The sequence below is a fragment of the Phoxinus phoxinus genome, assembly GCF_949152265.1.
Source record: "Phoxinus phoxinus genome assembly, chromosome: 15".
NCBI lineage: Eukaryota > Metazoa > Chordata > Actinopteri > Cypriniformes > Leuciscidae > Phoxinus > Phoxinus phoxinus.
Genome location: NC_136890.1, coordinates 5,677,103 through 5,693,428, shown reverse-complemented (window position 1 = coordinate 5,693,428; position 16,326 = coordinate 5,677,103). Strand labels below are relative to the sequence as shown.

Below are 16,326 nucleotides of genomic sequence, written 5' to 3'. Positions count from 1 at the left end.
TAATTAATATTTTTCTAATATTAATAATAACTTAAAATATTTTCCATTTAAGTAATGTAGTTTATCAGCCATGATGTGTAGACCATGTATGATTACCATATTTAAGCGATTAAAGATCATACCATCAATAGTGCAACTATGATCAATATGATTGTTGATTATATTAATTGAAAGACTTGTAGATTACTTTCTGAACATTTCATGGTTTGAATGGTTTGTGACACATTATGTAAAGTTCAGATTTTCAAATATGTATTTAATTTTCAATATATTTGTTATTATATATTAATCAACATTAGAGAACCTTGAACATGCGAATGTCTTTAAAAATTATTGAAATATTATCTTAAAATATTAAGTGTAAAGGCCCGTTCACACAAAAAAATGTCAATTATAATGATAACAATATTAGCGCCCACACCAACGCATGATAAAGTTATTTTATTATGTGCACATACTGCAGTTTTGGAGTCTGCCACTTTAAATGCTTGAGCTCTTTAAAGTCAGGTGGATTTTGATTGGCTGTCAATGTGTTTATCATTCATCAGCTGGAAAAAATTGTCCAGTGATTTCAACTATATTGTTTCCCTGTGCCGTTATCTGTGGACTAACTCCACTTCTATTTTTAATGTAGAATGCTTTTTAAAACTTTTTATCTTATTGTTAATATATCATATTTATTGTTAATATACTAATATTTTAGATCAAAGGTGTTCTGGTGACAATAGAGTTTGTAAATCCCGATGTACTGTATAGCATGTAGAGCACTGTGTTGTATCTCAATATAACAATGTAAGTTAGTTGCTAAGATACAGCGCTGTGTTTATGTCATTGGTTGTGATCACAGCCACAGGTCTGGCTACACAACACTATTGATATACAGTCATATGCAGAGATGCTGAAGTCAGACTCTGTGAATTACCTCTCATGTTCATTTTCCTCTCTTCTCCAGAGTGTGGAGGTCGTCTGAAAGCGGAGGTGAAAACTAAAGACCTTTACTCTCATGCCCAGTTTGGTGATAATAACTACCCCGGGGCATCAGACTGTCAGTGGGTGATCTCAGCAGAGAAGGGCTACGGCGTGGAGCTCATCTTCCAGACCTTCGAGATCGAGGAGGAGGCCGACTGCGGCTATGATTACATGGAGCTGTTTGATGGGGCGGACACCAAATCACCCAGACTAGGCCGTTACTGCGGATCAGGGGTAAAACACAGATCTAGATACTATATAAAATCTTCAAAAATCAAAATGCTTCTACATTGCATGTGAGGAGTTGTGACAGCATCTAAGCTTAGTAATAAAAGTGATCTTTAAAGGGATAGTTCAACCCCCCAATCTCGTCATTCCAAACCCAAAAGACTTGCGCTGATCTTTGAAACACGTAGATATTTTTAATAAAAATTATAATATTATAATAAAACCCGAGATATTTCTGTCCCTTCACTTAAAGTCTATTCCACAAAAAGTTAATAATAAAAGTAATCTATACTGTATGAAACCAGCGTTATAATCCGAGTCTTCTGAAGAGTAATGATCACTTTATATGATGAACAGATTTGATTTAGGCTTTTATACACATATTGATCCATGCACAAACACAGAGCATATCAAATATGCTAAACTGAAGCTCAATCGAACTTGCTTAATGCGCGAGAACAAACGTCTTGCAGAAGCTTACATGTGCTTGTGTGAAACGTGAGAACGGGCGCCTTTGGTTCTCGTTCGTAACAAATTTTGAGCTTCCGTTTATATATTTAATGCTATTTGTGTGTTGATCAGTGTTTATACTTGAATAAATGCTCAAGTTAAATCTGTTCATCTGATCAAACCATTCGGTTCATATGGATTTCTTTTTCAGTGTCTTAATGATCTTTTTGAATCATCAAAGTTTTGGTGCTATGGACTTTTATTAGAGGGACCGAAATCTCTGAGGTTCCATTAAAAAGTCTTCATTTGTGTTTTGAAGATGATTGGAATGAGTAAATGATGACAGAACTGAAATTTTAGGGTGAACTATTCCTTTAGTAGTTTTAGCCCACATCATTCTAATTGCAAATTTTCCATAGAGAAGCTTTTTGGTGACTAATCACACAACACCAGCAGTACTGCACATGTGTGAATGAATCTAGCTATATGCAGAACCACATTTCTTTGCCTTCTCTCGCTCTTAATGACTTAGTTATCCTTGATTAGTTGCTTTCGGACGTCAGACATTTTGTTCACTACAGTCCTGATTTACCCTGCTGTCCATGACCCCATTACAACAGACCTGTGACACATTTTTGGGACACAATCCAGCACTTGAGAACCACTGCCTTATAGGATAAAGACTGGTCTTTGAAAGAGTTTGTCAGGGTTTTTACTCATTTCCTGTTCTGGAGTAGTTAAAGGGATCATGAACTGGCTTTTTTATATTGTTGTCAGTGGTCAACTTATGACGTTCGCTTGGTTTTTACATTCAAAAACATCAAAATGAATATTTAATAGGCTATTTTCTACCCTGGTTTTGAGCCTAGCTCCTGAAACGCTTTTTATGGGCGTGCCACATTGAAGATTTGAAAGTAAACGCCCACTGCTATGATTGGATAACAGTTTTGCATATTATAATGAGTTTCATGTAATGGGCGAATCACTGGGCGGGGCTAAACAGGAAGTGCTGAAGTAGCCGTTGATCTTCTTCTGCGGAGGCGGGGTTTGATACCCTTTGACGTCATAGATCCCCACTTTGAAAAAGTGTCGTTCGCTGTGCCTGGTGTCAATAAAAGCTTTTATTGGATTAACAAGGAAGTTTTCAGTTCTGAAATTTACAGGATATTCTTATAGTATGATGACCTCTTAATGTCAAAAGTTCAGGGAAAATTTGATTTCTCAGTTCGTCACCCCTTTAATAAGAGCTGTATGTTACACGCCGAATCTCAGGAGCAATAAGATGTCAGTGTGTACGTAAATGAGATCATCTCCATAGGTCACAGAACAGCATGGTTACATTTACTTTGGTTCAATGAGAAATTGTGAGAGGGGCTGACGTGGACTTTAGACAAGGTACAACAGATGTTATTCTGATACCGCCGCTGGCATTCGGCGCAACCTGCCCATTGACTGATATTTTTTGACTTGAACCGAGAGGATGTTAAACAGTGCGTATTTGTCTCAGTCAAGTTTTGGTAACTTGCCATTTAGCACATGCTTTTAATCCAAAGCAACTGACAATTTACTAACAGCAGGGACTATGTCCCTCGAGCAACATGAGCTTAAGTGTGCTGCCACATTAGGCTGTCACAGCCCAAAATAACCCATTAGGCTTGCTCAGAGAACAATCACACACTCTAACTCTTAACATCTCCCAAACTGTAGTGTGCACGCGTTGAGTGCCTGTGTTCACGCACATCAAACGTAGTATACTTTGAAAGATTTGGCGGTCCAATGTACGCATACTCTAAACATTTCCAAAAAAACTGACGTGTACTGTAGGCTTAAGAAAGCATCCTCACAAAATTACTTCGTAAGTGCTATACAAATAACCCAGAAAATATTCAAATGGAACTCCAAAATATTCTGCTGCTAGCATGTTGTTAAGCGACATGACTTTTAAAATCGGAGAACACTAAAAATAATATGTAATTTGCTCTGGCTCCATTCCTGTACGCAAGATAGATGAGATTCTTAGCAGACTGTCCTCACTGGCTGTCTAAGTGGTGTCCGCAAAATAACATAGGGTTCATAGACAATTGGAACAGTTTTTGGGGCAGACCTGACCTGTTGAAAAGAGATGGGATTCATCCCTCCTGGGGTGGTGCCACTCTGCTCTCTAGTAATATGGCATATAGTCTTAGAGCTCAAACATGAACTGGGGCTCAGGTCAGGAAGCAGACAGACTGGCTAAACCGACCGTCTGCTAGCCGCCTCACGTCACAGAAGTCAGATAAATCTGTGCAAGTCATGTAGTGTATTCTGGCCTATAGTTTGTTTGTTTTTTGGACTCAAAATTAATATTTTAGGTTAAAAGTTAAAAATGTTTGTCAGAGCCAATACTTTGTGCCCAGACAACCTGACTTCAAGTTCTGGCTCATGGGTTTTCCAGCTCTTGTTGACTCAATGTTGACTTACTCTGGGCACTGAGATACACAAAAAACAATCATGTTGATGGACATTTTAAAGTATTTGATAATAATGAGGTTGGTTTGATGTAATAAAAGGGAATTAGTTCTATCCAGTGTGCTCAAATGTTGACATCTGCCTCCGTCTTTGTGCTTCCAGCCTCCAGAGGAGATCTATTCTGCTGGCGACTCCATCGTCATCAAATTTCGCTCAGACGACACCATCAATAAGAAGGGCTTCCACGTGCGTTACACCAGCACCAAGTTTCAGGACACACTCCACTCCCGTAAGAAGTGACCCTTAGTGGCCGGGAGGGGCCATGCAGGGCCTAGGGGGAAGCGAAAAGGCCCCAGGGGGAGGGTCTCGCCCATCGCTCGGAGCCCCCCGGCCGCAAAGAACACCAAGACTCGACGGACCAGCCGCAAGAACGCCAACCGCACCTCAGTAGTTCACAGGGGTTCTGGCATCCCCTAATGACTGTGAGGAGTAAAGCCATTCCGCAGTAGACCTTGTTTTTACCTTTTTTTAATTATTACATTCGGGGCGAGATGTGGAGGGGGGAGGGGGGTGGAATGTATTCAGTTGCTGGATACCAATATAGGGGCAAAATCGAAAGGGATTATTGTATGGGAGGGTGGGCGTAGTTGATCGGCTACTGGAACCTCCTCCCCCCCCCCCCTTCATTTTTCATCTTTCATGAGCCAAGAGTGCGTATGAAAAACACAAATACACTGAGTAACTCCTGCAGGAGAACCAAGCAGTCAACCAAACCAATCATCTGTGCGACAGTGGGATAGAAGAAGTGAGAAATGAGTGGAGCAGGGCATTCAGGACGGGGTTCTTTGCAGGTTTTCCAACCTTGAAATGTGAGATTTACCTCTGCACTGTGTGGAAACAATCATCTCTCCTTGACATTATTGGCATTGCTTGTTCATAACGAGTCTCGTTGGCCATTGTGGGCCGGTTTCATTGTCGTTACTTGAGCAAATGACACTGTATGTCAAAGAGATGCATGTGGTACAGCTAGAAGGAAATGTGGAAGTGATGGCACCAGCATTTGTAATAACTCGCTTTTTCCTGGCCGCTAGTCCAGAGGGTTCCCTGCCCGATATTATCACTCTCCAGGAGGTTTTCCAGAAACAGTTATCATATTAAAAGACTAATAAACAAAATGTGGCCCATGTCTGATGGCTGTTAATTGTTTTTGCATAAAAACAGAATGGTGGAAAATTCTAAATTTGGTTCAGTTGTCCTTAGTTTAAGCACACATCTTTTCCAAGGTCCTGGTAATATGCTTCTATCCTCAAAACGCTCATTCTCTGCTTTGCCAATCATGAACAAATTAGGCACAATCACGTTAAAATTGGTGGACACTCTTAACATATCCTAGCCTTTTTCCTCTTTCTCAGGCTCTTTCCTTGCAGCCCATGAGCCAAATTTCACGTTGTTGTTTTTCGAAACAAATAACAAGTCATAGTAGGAAAGCTGCATGTATGGACCATAGTCAGGGTAGACTCCAAAAAGCTTAAAAATAGACGTGACCTATGACCTTAAAAAGGTAGTTCAACCAAAAATGAAGATTCTGTCACAATTTGCTCTCTACCATGTCCTTTCAAACTTGTATGACGTTCTTTCTTCTGCAAAACACAAAAGAAGCAATTTGGAATAACGGATTTGTCCATATAATGAAAGTCACTGGGGTCCAAAACAACATTACATTGGACTCCATTGACTTTCATTGTATGGACAAATCTGTGAACTATGAAATATTGTTCTTTTGTGTTCCACAGAAGAAGAAAAAAAGTGGAATAACTTGAGGGTGAGTAAATGATTTTATTTTTTTAAATATGGCGTCTACTCTGACTAAGGTCTGTTGTCTGTGCAGCAATACGATTTTGAGTTAAAACCTGAAATTGTCCTTTTTAGCAGTCTTAAGGTGCCCCATTGCTAGGTTGGTGTTGCTCTTACATCGTTGGCTATGGGAAAAACTGTTAAAACTGTGTAATATGTTCATTTGTACCAATAACGTACCTCAGCGTGTGGGAGAGTGGTGGGATGGTGCTATTTCAAATGAGCCCTGCAACCCCAGTCATGACGGTCACCTGAAATCGCTCTTTCTCCATTGATGTCCAATGTCAGTTGGGGAAAAAAGGATGTTAGATGTCAAGTCTGTGCAGAATAGTGCTGAATAGTCTTGTCCCCAGGGTTGATTATTTGATCTAAAGTGTTCCCGCTCTCCATTTCCAAGTATGCAGTCCACATCACTTCTCCCTACCTCTCTCTCTCTCTCTCTCTCTCTCTCTCTCTCTCTCTCTCTCTCTCTCTCTCTCTCTCTCTCTCTCTCTCTCTCTCTCTCTCTCTCTCTCTCTCTCTCTCTCTCTCTCTCCTTCAAAGGCTGTCGACTTTGTCTCATCCATTTCAACAGCTCTTTTCATCATACGATATCATTTCACACCTGTTTGCCTTTGTGGATTTACCTAAAGCTCTTTTAAATCTCAGGTTCAGGATATCTGATTGTTGTTAGCCACCGAATCATTTCAAGACACTAGATTTAAATCGTTTCAGGACTTGGCTACTGTTTGACTTGGGTGTGTGGAATCCATTAAGGCAAATGATGAGGATTATGGTTTTTAGAGGAAACATTTTTGGGGGTTTTAAAGGGTTTTAGACGTTTCTGCAATGCCTTCCATCTGAACTTTGAATCAGTTCACCTCGAGCCACGTGTTCACCTCAAGCCTCAAGTTGCTCAATATTTGTTCTTGCAAGCTAAGGATGGTTACGCTTTATGCTCAAGATCAACTAACTTGTATCCTAGTTCTTCAAATGGATTTTATTTTGTGTGTCCAAGAGAACGTCTATAGCCAATTTCGCATCTCTGTATTTGAATATGCTTCCTAGCATAGCTTTTTAGAGTAGTGGAGCACTTGTAGATTTTGCTAAGCAAAGCACATTCTCCTAAGCATTATTAATGTTTTTAATGCCCATGTTATTTCCTGTTAGAAATAGAGTGTTTTGTGGCCGAATGTGGGCTTCAAATGATCTGTTTGATCACATTTCTGAAATGTTACCTCAGCATAATAGTGTATATGCTTGATCTGTTCACCCTGACCGGCCTTCCCACACAAGACTTGGTACATGTTTATGCATTTTATCATATGTATGTATGTAAATATGTATTAATGTATTCAAAGTACACTAAACCATAGATAACTTGATGAGAAGTAAGGCTATGTGTAATTGCAGACAAAAGATGCAATTTATTTATATTGTATAGCTAATTTTCACCTATGTATTGCACATAGTGTTAACAAGTGCATCTATTTCATAAAATGTTATTTTCATTTTGAAATGCTTCATGTCACATTTTGTCTTGTAGACTCAGGAATTGTGGACTGACCGTTTAATTAACTGAATAAAAGCCCAAATATACCAATTCAATTTAGTAGTTAGCACTATGTAAGAAAGTACATTAAAGGAAAACACTAGGCAAGCACTCTATTGTAATTTTGAATGCTTTCAATGCTTTTTATTTGATTTTTTTGTAATGTAACTGGTGTTTTTCCAAATATATGCTCAACACTGAAGGGAAAAGTCCTACGTTTTAGAGGCATTTTTATTATTTTCTAATGGTTTCAAGGTCTCAAACTCACATTGAGGATGGAGTTTGGCTTCCTGCTCATCTTGATGACCGTGTGGATTTCTAAATAAACCACATATTGAATTTGTGAAATAACAGATCATCAATTATGAATGGTCACCACAGTGCATTATTAATGCCTATCTACCATTTCCAACATTAAAAATTAAGCAGAATTGATGGGAAGAGCTATATAAAGTCAAGCAGGTATTTTAAGCATTTTCACTCTTGCAAATGAAAATGTGCGATTTATAAATATAGTGAAAAGATGTATTTTTGATTTTGCTGTCGTAATGGGAATATGATACTCTCTGATGCTAGACTGATGTTAGCTCCATTATAAGTCTTTTGGGGGAGAATCTTGTAGAAACTCAAGAATTTTCGGGGACATATATTACCCCAAAATCTTCTAGTTAAATATTTTGCATAAAGAAAATGAAGCACATTTAACCAACCATGCAACCATTGTCAGTATATATTGCTGTTGTATATTTGTAATCAGACATCATGCTTATTGTACTAAAATGTTTTTTATTAATTTTTATTGTGTTGTATTAAAAAAGAAAATGTTGCAGAAATGTACTTAGCTCATAACAATTTGACCAAAAATCCTAAATAGGTTTTATTTTCTTGATGCAATTTTTTTTCTACATAATTTAAAGGTGAAAATTGACCTGCACATTTCTTTGTGAAATTCACACTTTGTACATAATGTACTGTATGGCATGTTAAAGGGATAGTTTACCAAAAAATGAAAATACTGTCATCATATACCAAACATGTATGCGTTTCTTTCTTCTGCTGAACACAAAATAAGATATTTTGAAGAGTGTTGGTAATCAAACAGTTGATGATTGCCATCGACTTCCATAGGAAAAAAATATACTAAAAATATACAGAAACTGTTTGGTTACCAACACTCTTCAAAATAGAATCTTTTGTGTTCAGCAGAGGAAAGAAACTTATACAGGTTTGGAACAACTTGAGGGTGAGTATATGATGAAATAATATCCCTTTAATATGTGAATATTTCTCTATAATAATCCTTTATCATGCATATTCCAGAAAACCAGCAAGTTGAGCAGACAGACCTGTGAAGGTGAATTCTGTGTGGTTTGTAAATTCCTGCACACACACACAGGGCGATGGAGAGCTTTTAGGAGGACAGCGAGTGTCTGTAAGTGGATTGCGGCTGAACTGCAGTGTTATTTCCAGAGGTCGAATGATCAGGCCGATTGAAGGTCGCATGTGATCATTGTTGCCTTGTGTGTTTTGAAAGACATAAATGGCAACAATCAAAAAAGATAAATACACATCGTGTAAAGTGTGCAGAAACATGAATGCAAACATGGTTTCATTGGGGATTTTAACAAACCACATCAGAAGCACAGCGTTACTCTGCAGAACTCAATGTTGGTTTCGCCAGAATCTTACAAAAGCCAGCATGAAATTCACCATGATTTTACACTTTCATCTTACAAAATCCAGACACACCAAAAATCAACTTTTTATCATGTTTACTTTGAAATACAACTAAGAGCCCTAGGCAGTACGATCGGTACTGCAACCCTCTTCAACGGTTTTCTGACAAATACAAAACAATGTGCAGTAACCTCTTACATAAAGGTAGGAAAATGGTGGCTGTTATAAGAAATAGAGCATCCTATATGTTCATTTACTTCCAGTGTTATTTTACTATCATAATGGATTATAAAATAATTTGTATACTATTAGTGTCATATAATAATGTAGCCTACATATACACTATTATAGTATTTATTAAATGTTTGAATTATCGTTCAGTAATTTTGTTATGTGTAATTGGTATTTTAACTAATGGCAATTTTAATTTTGGCATTAGTTTAGTTTTAGTTTAGTCTTCAACATTTCTTTCATTTAAGTTTTTTAAAGTAAAGTTTTTCATCTAATATTTATATTTTATTTCAGTTAAGTAAAATTATTTTTAATTGTTTTAGTTTTCTTTCCTCTTCCATTTCAGCCAGTGTAACCAAGGCTTTGTGGACTATACAACAGCAGTTAGCTATTTAGCATTGTTTTACAGCATAACTGTTGTAGCTGACGCAGCTTTCTAAAATCTCTATCTGAAGAAGTAGTGATACAGTGAAATACACAGGAGGGTGAAATTAACTTTTCACTTTTTACCATCCAATCGATGCCTGATGGATGAAACCAAATCAGGCCTAACCTGATTCCACCAAGTGCATCATGTTCCTGGAACAGCATCTTTGTTATTCCTGAATCAACATTCAAATCAACCAATCAGATTTGACGGACAAGTTTAAGGTTAATGTTAAGTTGTTTAGGCTCACAGTCAGGGTTAGGCTTACAGTCAGGGTTAGGCTTACAGTCAGGGTTAGGCTCACAGTCAGGGTTAGATTTACAGTCAGGGTTAGACTTACAGTCAGGGTTAGGCTTACAGTCAGGGTTAGACTTACAGTCAGGGTTAGGCTTACAGTCAGGGTTAGGCTTACAGTCAGGGTTAGACTTACAGTCAGGGTTAGACTTACAGTCAGGATTAGGCTTACAGTCAGGGTTAGACTTACAGTCAGGATTAGACTTACAGTCAGGATTAGACTTACAGTCAGGGTTATACTTACAGTCAGGATTAGGCTTACAGTCAGGGTTAGACTTACAGTCAGGATTAGACTTACAGTCAGGGTTAGGCTTACAGTCAGGGTTAGACTTACAGTCAGGGTTAGACTTACAGTCAGGGTTAGGCTTACAGTCAGGGTTAGACTTACAGTCAGGGTTAGACTTACAGTCAGGGTTAGACTTACAGTCAGGGTTAGGCTTACAGTCAGGGTTAGGCTTACAGTCAGGGTTAGGCTTACAGTCAGGGTTAGACTTACAGTCAGGGTTAGGCTTACAGTCAGGATTAGACTTACAGTCAGGGTTAGACTTACAGTCAGGATTAGGCTTACAGTCAGGGTTAGACTTACAGTCAGGATTAGACTTACAGTCAGGGTTAGGCTTACAGTCAGGGTTAGACTTACAGTCAGGGTTAGGCTTACAGTCAGGGTTAGACTTACAGTCAGGGTTAGGCTTACAGTCAGGGTTAGACTTACAGTCAGGGTTAGGCTTACAGTCAGGGTTAGACTTACAGTCAGGATTAGACTTACAGTCAGGGTTAGGCTTACAGTCAGGGTTAGGCTTACAGTCAGGGTTAGGCTTACAGTCAGGGTTAGGCTTACAGTCAGGGTTAGGCTTACAGTCAGGGTTAGGCTCACAGTCAGGGTTAGGCTTACAGTCAGGGTTAGGCTCACAGTCAGGGTTAGGCTTACAGTCAGGGTTAGTCTTACAGTCAGGGTTAGGCTTACAGTCAGGGTTAGGCTCACAGTCAGGGTTAGGCTTACAGTCAGGGTTAGGCTCACAGTCAGGGTTAGGCTTACAGTCAGGGTTAGGCTTACAGTCAGGGTTATGCTCACAGTCAGGGTTAGGCTTACAGTCAGGGTTAGGCTTACAGTCAGGGTTAGGTGCTCCTACATCAGTGTTACTCACATATAATTTTTCCTCTGTTTTTAGGGATTAGTTATATGTAGGGTTAGGTTTAGGGGTAGAGATATGGTTAGGACAAAATTGTCGAACAGGAATGTTGTTCCAGGATCAATCAAATTTGTTGACCCAGAAACGAGTCTAACTCTGCAAAAAGATGTATGTTGCATTGCAAAAGTAAAACGCCTTGTGAATCTCATTTCTTGTTGACTTCAACCAAAATGTACAGTAGGACGTCGACATTTGGGGTTCAACTAATTAACTTTCCAGTTCAACACCAACCCTGTCACAACATCCCTCAAGGGCGGTGGAAAAGTAGCGTCGTCTTAGACTTCCTCCTTCAGTGTTGTCCTGCTCCCGTGAGATGAATTCACAGAATTCATGTTCTTCTCCTCTTAGACTTCAGGCCTTCATCACACTTGAACCAATGTAAGACACGTCCTCACATCCTCTAAATCTCTTCATTCCATGTTGTGAATAAAACAAAACATAGAGGAAAAATCAACACTTTTGGTCATACATTAATGCAAGTCCCTGACAGATTGATTCATGACAGCAAAGACAGTGTCATTCGCCTAAATGTGTCCGACGTATTTCCCACGTCTGTCAGAGGTCACTACCTTCATGCAGACTGTTTACTATTCACGTACAGGGTTTCCTAATTTCTAACGGTGCGCCACATATGTTAAATACTTCATTTTCCCCAACTTGCTTCCCAATGAGTTCATGTATGTTGTCTCAACGTCACAAATAAATCACAGTTGCACACTTGAAGTCCACCTGGAATGAGGTTCCTCGGCCTGAAACGGGTGCAGGAGGGATTCGCCGTGTGATTTAGATCAGTGTGTCCGGAGCAAACTGTGATCCGGTCCACCAAAGCAGACCTCCACAGACACCCATGATCAGGACCACCAGAGCGGCTTTGAGTACGGCTCTGGGTGTCCGGGTGAAGTCGGCGGGTCCCATTGTCGCCAGGAGCGCGGTAGTGACCGTGAGAGTGAACGCGATGGAAATTGCCGTGTTGATGGCCACAATCTGACCAAACTTGGCGAAAGGCACGATGACGCAAAAAAACAGTGGAATGGTTGAGATCACTGTAGTGACGGCACTAGAGACTATGGCAACACCCACGTGATTGGCTGCTTCAAGGGTCCGTAGCTGCCGTTTGATGGAGGACTCCTGAAAGCCGAAGCAGAAGAAATGCCACTCGTGAAAACTCTTCGTATTAACATTCACCTCACGTAAAAAACACAGTCTCGCCTTGTCTTTTTCTTTCTGTTTCACGACTCTAACTTTGGTGTCATGTTTTCAAACTGACTTCCTTCCTACTTTCGTTTAAATCAAGTGTAAATGGCACATCATGTTTAGCTGTTTTGCAACTCTGTAAGCAATTAAATTCACAATACTGTGAGGAAAGGAATGGTAGGAACAGAGCAGAATATAGGATCAGACGTGTTTATCTCATCAGTATGCTGACATTTCTCCTAGTCACTGGGTTTGTTCTCAGTAGCAGCAGGTTTTCTCCCTAACACTGCAGTCAGAATGGTTCGTGTTTTAGGTAGCACTTTGTTTTACAGTCCTGTTTCGCATGAACATTTGTACTTATTGTAGTAATGACACTAACTGGTAATAACTAGGTACTAACCCTGAACTTAACCCATGTAGTTACCTTAACGTACCTTACTCAGTAAGTACATTGAAAGTGCACATATTGTAAAATAAAGTAGTTTTAGCCACAGTTTTTGTCTCGAGTAAAAGAGATGCGAGTAAAACATCCAGTAATGTTATAATATCAATAATCAATCAATATTCAACAATAATCCATTATTTATACAGGGCTTCATTAAGTTCTCTGTATGCTATTATGTGTAATGCCATATAAAATGGCACCTGATGTATATGACTGCGAACATGAACTGTATTATCCAGGCTGGCATATCCTACATCAAATATAAATGACTCCCCTGAAGCGCGCCAGGGTTCAGTGCCTTGCTCTAGGGCACAATGGTGGGAGGAAATCCCAGCGTCTTAACTGTTCAAGTGATGTCCCAAACCGGGATCCAACTAAGCTTTGGTGTTACGTGCCCAGAACACTACCAATGAAACAGTCAGGGATGTGAATATATCATGAAAACAGATCCATTTCACCATCACAGGAGATGTATTTTGACACATTTGTTGAGCAATTGATAATTGTAAATCATACCGCACTGTGATTGGCCAGTCCTGAAGTTTCAGGGCCCCCCGCCAGTAGATAGCCTTCCACTAGATGCAGGCAATAGTCCACCGAAGAGCCCACCAATATGGAGAGAGAGATGGCTTCAACAGCACCCATCTCCCACCCGAGCCAATACATCACCGTCACCACCAGGCACACCATACCTGCCAGTGCCAACACACATACACACACAAGTCAAGTCAAGTCAAGAATATTTGTATAGCGCTTTTCACAATACAGATTGTATCAAAGCTGCTTCACAGTATTAAATTAAAATAATAATAAAACGTCCATGTTTGGTAATGCTAATCAATAGTATTATTGATTGATTCATTAAATTGAATATCCCCAACTGAGCAAGCCAAAGGCAACAGTGGCAAGGAAATGAAAAACTCCATCAGGTGACCCAATGGTGACCTAAAACTCCATCAGGTGACCTAATGGTGACCTAAAACTCCATCAGGTGACCTAATGGTGACCTAAAACTCCATCAGGTGACCTAATGGTGACCTAAAACTCCATCAGGTGACCTAATGGAGAAAAAAAAAACTTGGGAGAACCCAGGCCCAGTCGGGGGCCAGTTCTCCTCTGGCGGTTATGAACTAGAGGCCGGATTTAATTGTACGATTAAAACATTTATATGAATTCCTGGCCGAAGAGATGCGTCTTTAATCTAGTTTTGAACTGGGAGAGCGAGTCTGAGCAACGAACAGTATCAGGAAGGCTATTCCAGAGTTTTGGAGCTAAATGTGAAAATGCTCTCCCTCCTTTGGTGGACTTAGATATATCCTAGGTATAACCAAAAGCCTTGAATTTAGCGATCTTAAAGAGCGCGATGGATTATAGGGCGATAGAAGATCCGTTAAATAGATTGGAGCTAAGCCGTTTAGGGCTTTATAAGTCAGTAACAATACCTTATAATTAATACGGAACTTTATAGGTAACCAATGTAGTGATGATAAGATCGGTGTTATATGATCATATTTTCTTGATCTACACACACGTTTTCAAGATTTAAGACTTATTTTAAAGAGTCTTGATTTTGTTTTGGCGCTCTACTAGAATGGGTTTTCATGCTTGGATGTTTTTCAAGTTCAAGTTTCAAGACCAACTAGGGTCACAAGATACCAATATAGTTCGATGATTTGGCGTTTCCCCAACCATATAGGTCTATGAACATCCGCAAACTCCGGAGTATGATGTGTAAACATATTATTATTATTATTATTATAAAGGAACCCACGATCAATCAAATATCAAATAAGGCAAACCGACATGGAAAAGCATGACTGTTTACACCTGGTATTAAGACTCGTTTTGGGTGATCAGATCACAAGTGGACGATGCTAAATACAGGTGTAACGGGGTCTATAACGTTTTGAGATTGTCCACTTTCAACCACTTCCAGGGGTAGTCGAAAACGCATTCGACCGGATTGCTTTCGTACTGTAAACACTCGTGTGGTCAAATGTGCTCGAACAGCCACAAAAGACCGTCTACTGACCTAATGCGTAAACATTATGGGAAGCACACTAGCCAGACGGGATTTAAACTTTGACGTCTGAAGACCCATGTTTGGTTTAAAGATGAAGAACATATCAAGCACAATGTTCTCTCACCATTTCTGATTTCTAACACACACTCACAGCGTTCGGGAGATCTTGCAGCTGTCAGAGCAGAAACTAAAGTGTGTGTTTTTCTATCATCTCCAAGTGCGTTCATATGTAAATTGTGCAAGCTTATTTTGTCCATTTGATCAAAAGAGCTGAAAAACACATACATTTACCCGCCCATAGACCCGCCCCTTGAAGAAATCAGGACAGAAGTGTTTGAAAGTGGACAGAAGAGACGGATTAAAACACCAGGTGTAACGGGAATGTGTCTCCCTCGTCTACTTGTGATTGATCGACCAAAACGCATCTTAATACCGGGTGTGAACAAGGCCGAAGTGGTCGAAAGTGGACAGGCTCAAAACATTTTAGATCCGGTTTACACCTGTATTTAGCTTCATACACTTGTGATCCAATCGACCAAAGGGCCTTCATTACAGCAGATTCTTGGAGATCTCGAATAGATTAATCAGAAGTTATTATTCCTCCAGCAGTTAGTTCCGGTCTCTACGAAGCCCCTCCTTCTGGAAAGCACAATGTGCTCTGATTGGTCAGCTGGACCAGTGAGTTGTGATTTGTCAACTGCTTCGGTTACAGAAATGTCACGGCACTTACCATATAACCGTGAGTTTCAACACACTAAATATGGTAACTCAAAAAGAGTTTTGCCGTGGACGGGAATTAGTTAAATAACGAATATTGTGACGTGAAGATAACTCAAGACTAATATGGAGGAGTTTCAGGGAGTTCAGAAACAGTGACACTGATATAAATAAGAACTCCCTTTGAAGTGATACTGTGCTTTGTAGCTTTGCAGAACTTTTTCATGCTCAAACAATAACATTACAAACTGAAAATAAAAAAAGCATAATATTTCTTCTTTAAACTGCTCATAAACACTCTGGTTCTGTTTTCGTCCTTTTCGCTGTTTTTGTCCCTTCCTCTACTTGAATTCAAGCATCATTGCACATTTTTGAAATCTATTTCCTTGTTTAGCTGGACATAAAAGTGGGATGATTCTCTTTTCATTTCAAATAATTGGTATATTCGTTCAGTCTGAGTAATCACTAGTGATAATATTCCTGGTTGAAAGCAAGTTAAATTACGGTCATGTCTGGCATATTGTATTAACATATAAATGAGATGGGAATAGAGCTGCACATTTCAAAGGCAATGATCTTCACCATCAGTACATATTACATGAGTCAATTAAATTCAACAGAATGAAAGAAAAAGGCATTTGATGACTC

General features: G+C 39.5%; 3 protein-coding genes across 3 annotated transcripts in view; 1 reads left to right on the top strand and 2 right to left on the bottom strand.

Annotated features, from left to right (window-relative positions):
- Positions 1 to 6,448, top strand: part of bmp1a (bone morphogenetic protein 1a) — a 98,840-nt gene extending 92,392 nt beyond the window's left edge. The window contains exons 19-20 of the mRNA XM_079637211.1: positions 953 to 1,203; positions 4,258 to 6,448. Of these exons, the coding sequence (XP_079493337.1) occupies positions 953 to 1,203; positions 4,258 to 4,395 (389 nt within the window). The 3' untranslated portion in view covers positions 4,396 to 6,448. The remainder of the gene's footprint in view (positions 1 to 952; positions 1,204 to 4,257) is intronic.
- The window catches only part of antxr1a (ANTXR cell adhesion molecule 1a), a 326,460-nt gene that overhangs the window by 231,577 nt on the left and 78,557 nt on the right, over positions 1 to 16,326 (bottom strand). The gene's annotated exons all lie outside the window — the stretch shown is intronic.
- Positions 11,057 to 16,326, bottom strand: part of disp3 (dispatched RND transporter family member 3) — an 83,336-nt gene continuing 78,066 nt past the window's right edge. The window contains exons 22-23 of the mRNA XM_079638399.1: positions 13,455 to 13,630; positions 11,057 to 12,427 (exon numbers count right to left, since the gene is read on the bottom strand). Of these exons, the coding sequence (XP_079494525.1) occupies positions 12,083 to 12,427; positions 13,455 to 13,630 (521 nt within the window). The 3' untranslated portion in view covers positions 11,057 to 12,082. The remainder of the gene's footprint in view (positions 12,428 to 13,454; positions 13,631 to 16,326) is intronic.